We start from the raw sequence: 6000 nt of genomic DNA on the forward strand, positions 1-6000 counted from the left end.
TAAGACACAACGTGCACCACGGTATAAACACAGGAAGGCCAAGTTCCAGCCCCTGACTGTAGGTGTAATTTCTCGTTTCACTGTAGTAAATGTACCAGTAAGAACTTGTCTCCTGTTTTTATTTATTTATTTTTTAAGCTGCGCTGTCGGATTGCATCCCCAGCTCCACAGCTTGTCGGGAGCGTGCGCTCCCATCACCTGACACCTGGGAGTCACCGAGAGGTGACACACAGCGCCAGAAGGAGTCTTCGTACCTGCACCGACAATGGAGCGGGGTTTCGTTTCCATGGCAACCAACAGTAAACAAGCTATTGGGAACGAGCTCATAAATCCGTGACCGGGGCGACCGAGGAACGGTAGACTGACGCCAGCGGGTTGGTGGGAACAAGACGAGCGGCACCGACGGCCGGCAGGGGGGGCTGCGGAACAGCACCGCGGGACAGGAAACAGCAACAGAGGGATGTTAATTACAGCAGGAAGTGGCCACTTCCCAGGGCACCGCGGTTAAGGAAACAGACATGGACCTCATGATCGTGGACCAACGTCGCGCTCAGCTCTACATCATCTTACACAAACAACCCCGACCGGAAGTGTGTTCGTAACTTGTTCTGTCTGTAACTCCGAGGTCGCTTTTACCGCAGCGTCACACTGAATACAGGTGAACAGAAGGGACTCGGATTCATTTATTCTGCATTTAGGTTCCGGAAAAATCTTAGATATAGTGATAACAAATGGACAAATATGTTGCGACGTGTTCAACGGTTGTTGACCGCTCCATCCCCATCAACACGCCTGCGCAGCGTTCCTCAACCTCTTATCGATTGCCGACGCTTAGGAACATCTCTCTCACACACACACACACACACACACACACACACACAAAAAAAAAAAGTGTAGACACTGTGGGAGGGAGTTGAATCGAAGCAGTAACACTTCACCGGTGCTTCCACACTCTGGCGCAAACAAAGTTGAGGAAACTAAATGCAGAATAAATAAAGAGGAAAATGTTGCTGTGTTTGGCAGGCAGTTCGTAGTCTCGCCACTGGAAAGAGCGGAAAGCAGTCAGACTGCGAAGGTCAGAGCCGAGGCTGGTCTCTGTGCGCGTGCGTGTGTGTGTGTGTGTGTTGATCTCGGAGCGCCGCCACGCCGAACGCGACCAGACAAAGACCCTGAGCTGCTGAAACCGTAAACCTTTTCTCTCGTCGAGAGGAGCGACGCACAAAGACAACGGGAGAGGGAGGCGACGGCAGCGATGGGAATCCAGGTGCTCATGGGCGTGGCCTATTGATGTGGGTGTGGCCTGTTGCTGTGGGTGTGGCCTATTGCTCAGCAACACATCTGTCTCCAGAACCTGGGCTCCTTCTGCCAAAGGTTCCACACGTGGGGCCCGCTCACACCGTTCTTCTGGATTGTATCACTTTAAATATTTAAATTAAGCAACTTTTTATACCATCTTGCAAATGATCCACCTGCCCCCGAAACTTATTTTTTAAAAAAAACTCTGGAAGATACATTGAAACAGACTACTGTCACAAACTGGACTGTTTGGTCAAAGTCAGACGATATGCATCATATGTGCATATGTATTCACGAACCCCCCCCCCCCACACACACACACACACACACACACACACACACACACACACACACACACACACACACTCCCCTTGGGCAAACTGGGCATTCCAGACAGAGGAGTCACCTCCCAGGCAGGCCTGTGCGAACAGCCCCCCCCCACAGCCCTGGGGTGAGAGACTGTGCACATTTGAGGTCACAGGTGCCAAACAGGCCCAGGAGTTTCAGCTCACGGGAAATAGGTGTGAGGAGCACAGGAAGAGCCCATCACCCCTCTGACACACACACTCACACACACACCAGCGCCTGCTTTGGGATGGGATACAACCAGCCACTGTATGGCATCCAATCAACAGAAACATGACCACAGACGAAGGGTGTGAGCGATCGAGAGATTCACAGTGCCCCCCGCCTCCCCATTTCCGCCCATTGAGGGGCAACCAAGGGGCCGGTTGAGGCCACTTCCTGTCCAGGAGGAACGTTTCCTTCCTGGCACCCAGCCTTCCTTTGGCCCTGCCCACAGTGGACCGCCACATACCAGATGACCGGGGAGGAACGCTCCGGTGCGCTCCGTCAGGACTCGCCCACAAGCCCGTGGAGCGTCTCAGTGTGCGTACCGCTCCTCACACGGTCACCTCAACCTCTCGTGGGACTCCGACCCGGTCTACCACGGTTCAGATAGGACCCGACCGTTGGTGTTCTTTTCCTGAGGGCACAGAGCTGCGGTCAGGACGTTCACGAACGCGTTCGACCGGATGTCCTCCCTCGAAAGCTGTCCGAGTTGACGACGGGCTGCACGGTCCACTCTGATTGGCCCGCTGAACCCCAGCCGCACCCTTTCCCACTGTGTCATCCTGTCTGTCTGGTAAAAGGCATGTCTGTTACCTTGTTTTACTGTGCTTCCTGGGAGGAACCCTGTGAAGCGAACAAACACACGTACGCAGGGATCGCGTGTGACATCGGGTGCCACGTACACGCAAAGCGCTTAAGGGCCCGATCACACACACTTCAGGGGTGATGGGCAACGGCAGGGTCGTTACTTTTCGCTACCCTTCAAAAGAGCAAAGTAAAGTTCGGCAACACAGTAGCTCTGTGAGAACCCAAACTGGACCACTAGGTTACCGTAGCAACAAGGAGCGGTCAGGGAGAGGTCCGTCTGTGTGTGTGGGAGGGGGGCTGTGTGCGTTGGAGGGTTTTATTACAGTTAAAGGAATGGGTGGGTGGGGAAGGGGGGGGACTGGCGCCAACTCTCACCATGATAAGAATGAATTCCTTAAAAACACACGCGCACGCACACACACACACACACACACAGAAAGAGTAGGAAAGTGAAGAAGGCCATTGTGCGGTCGGAGTGTGTTCTACAGAATCTCAAGCGCGCAGAGAATCCTGAAGCTCCGCCCCCTGCTGGACATGGACCGGCAGAGCTGGGGGCGGGGGGCACGCGACAGCCCAGCGGACACACAAACACACTCCACGGCACTGCAAGGTAGGCTTTTCACAGCGAGCTCCGGGTTCGAGCGGAACGGCACTCAGCCCTGCAGCGTAATAAACATAATGGACACATTATGTACAAATACGATTATTTTCAGCACTTCCCTGCAGCCATGAATAGAGCAGAGCGACTTCTCTCATAATGCAGTGCGCAAAATCAGGGAACATATCGGTGAAGTGTGTATTAACTGGCGCTCGGACACACACACACACAGCACCTTCGCTTTTCTCAAACTGCTTCGGCCACATTGAACATAATCTTCGCTCAGCTGCACAGCAGGGGGCATAGTGGTTAGAGCTGTCACCTTGCACTCAAAGGACCTGGGTTCGAATCCCACCTCCTGCTGAAGTACTCTTGATCAAGGTACTTACCCTGAATTGACACAGTACAAATTACCCTGCTGCACGCACAGGTAAATCGGTGCGAGTAGTTTTGGAGAAAAGCGTGAGAAAAATGGATAAAAAGTAAATGTTCAGGTGCATCATGGGAGTTTTTAGAGACAAGGAGGCAGAAACAAACTAAACACACTGGACAGCACGTGTGGCGGTTAAACATTCCGAGTCTTAGCGTTCAGAAGCCGATTCGCTTTGGATGTCAGGTCTGTGCATGTTCAGATCAATCACACACACATACACACACACACACAGCTTCCTGTCATAGAAAGGGTTTCAGAGATGTGTGTGTGTGTACCCAGTAGGAGGAGGGAAAACAGCGGTCGCTGCACCAGTCGCCCTTGAGCAGTAGCTCTGTGTGTGTTTGCACAACCCTGAATGTGCAGAGCGTCACCGTCGGGCTGCTTTTAAGCCCTCGGGCGCCTGGGGAGGGACAAGAGCAATGGCTCCTCCCCCACCCTCCATACCTGTCGAGTCCCTTTCGTCCCCTCTGTGGGTTCGACCCCTCTGGCTCAATTACCGAGGACCGCTGCACCCGTTTCAGTGGCTCCGAACAAGGAGCGCAAAGAAGTCCATGTGGGGCATGGGGGCAGGAACCAAGAGGAGGTTCGGTTCGAGGACAGACATGAAAGACCGGCTCCGGGTGGGAGGGGGAGAAGGGGGCGGAGCTGAACCGAGGCCAAGATCCTGTCAACTCTGCGATAACAGTCAACAAACAGTGATTCCCCAACGCAGCGGCAGATCAGCACACGGGACGGTTAAAGGCCCCGGCTGACCAAATCCACAACTCACCATCGAGACACGTTGCGGTCATCCTGCTGACCACACACCTTAACACATAGTGACCTTTCTGTCCACAGCAATCGGCCACCGGGAGGCTCGGAACCGCAAATACAAGGTCCACCAAGCAGGCTAGTCCACGATTCCATGGCCTCCCAACCCTTTCCCACCTTAGTGGAACACAGAGGGGGTTCTTGACCACAGCCCTCCTGGACAACTCAGTGGGACCTTAGGGCCGCTACCGGTTTGAGAAATCAGAAACCTGCCCGGTTCGAGGGTCAGGCGTGAAGGACAGTCACATTTGTAACCAAGTGCCACTGTTAGATGATGCTGTAGGGCTCTGGTTTGAGGCCAAAGTTTCATGGCTAACATCAGAAGCCGTGGACCTGTGGAGAAGCACGTGGCTCAGAACAGGCAGCCACGCGCATCCCGTTGAGGTCAGGTGCATGCCGTTCATCTCACACGGGTTCGAGGATGGACTCAACCTCCAGGCCAAACCCAACGGTGCTTGTGGATTTGAAGGTAAGGAGAGTACAGTGACCTCCAGGAGGGAAGGAGCAGTCGGCGGGGGAGGAAAGGCATCCCGTCGGACAGAGATGAGACGAGACGAGACGGTCGGGGAACAGCTGGCACGAGCCTCAGGAACATCACGCTCGCGCGACCATCGGAAACACCCTACGCGAGGAGCGTGTCACACGCAAGCCCGGTCGAGAACTACCCGAGGAGGACCTGACCTGAGGAGACCCCATCCAGATGAGCGAAGGCGGTCCACATGTTGGTGTGCCGTGGACCGCCCCGTGCCGGGCGGCCCCCCGGTGCTCTTACCCAGGCACTTGATCTCGAAGCCTCGCGGCGGCTTCAGGGAGCGCCTCATCCAGCCCTCGCGCAGCACCTCCAGGTGGTCCTCCTTGCCCTGGATCAGCAGCACGTGCTCGTCGATCCAGCCCAGGAAGAAGGTCTCCGCCACGGCGTCCGTCACCTTCTTGTTCCAGAAGTGCTGCATGTTCTCGGCTTTGAAGTCCGCGAAGATCTCGTAGCCCGTGTGGTGGCGCTGCAGCTTCTCGGAGGCGCCGGGCGACTCGTGGCCGCCGTCCACGCGGGACAGCACGATGGCCAGCGAGTGCGGCGCGATCTGCAGGAACTCCTCCATGCTCTCTTAGCGTAGCGCGCGCGAGGCGCACGTGAGACGCCGCCCGCGTTACGCGTCCGCGCGCGCTACATCGTTGCGGTCGTGGCTTCCGGCGCGCGCCGCTCGCTGTCCCCCGGATTCCATCTGCATAACCGGTCGCGCGGACTTAAGGGGGGAAGAAATCCAGAGCGCGAGGGCCCCCGCTGACAGCTGGATGGGGTGGGGGGTGCAGGAATGGAATTATGGAAAAGGTACAGGAGGAGGAGGGAGGGGGCAGAAGACAGCAGGTGTAGAGGAAAAAGAAGGTCGGAGATGAAGCAGATCAAGATGAAAAGAGGCCGAAGAGACGCTGTCAAGTTAGAAGGTTCAAGATGTAGCACGCAGAACGTGCACAAGGTGGGTGGTCCAAAGCGGACCTCTGGGAGAACAGCCCCGTTCCTGCGGGAGCACGAGCCGCCCTCCGATCGCTGGTCCCGTAGCAGAGGAGCTCCGCGCGGATCTGCGCCTTCCTCCGGTGCGCGCGCTGCAGCCGACGCGCGTCACAGCCCGTTCCTTCGCGAGTAGCACGGGGCTCCTGGAACTCGCACGCTCGCTCGCTCGCTCGCTCCTCCTCCTCCGCCGCCGCCGCC

The 6000-nt window shown here is 56.2% G+C and overlaps 1 protein-coding gene across 2 annotated transcripts in view; it reads right to left on the bottom strand.

The window, feature by feature from the left end:
• stox2a (storkhead box 2a) overlaps positions 1-6000 on the bottom strand; it is a 43413-nt gene extending 37413 nt beyond the window's left edge. For both annotated transcript variants that reach the window (XM_029258948.1, XM_018735992.2), the window contains exon 1: positions 5068-6000. In XM_029258948.1, the coding sequence (XP_029114781.1) occupies positions 5068-5392 (325 nt within the window). In that variant the 5' untranslated portion in view covers positions 5393-6000. The remainder of the gene's footprint in view (positions 1-5067) is intronic.

Source organism: Scleropages formosus, chromosome 16 (assembly GCF_900964775.1).
Source record: "Scleropages formosus chromosome 16, fSclFor1.1, whole genome shotgun sequence".
NCBI classification, from domain to species: Eukaryota; Metazoa; Chordata; class Actinopteri; order Osteoglossiformes; family Osteoglossidae; genus Scleropages; species Scleropages formosus.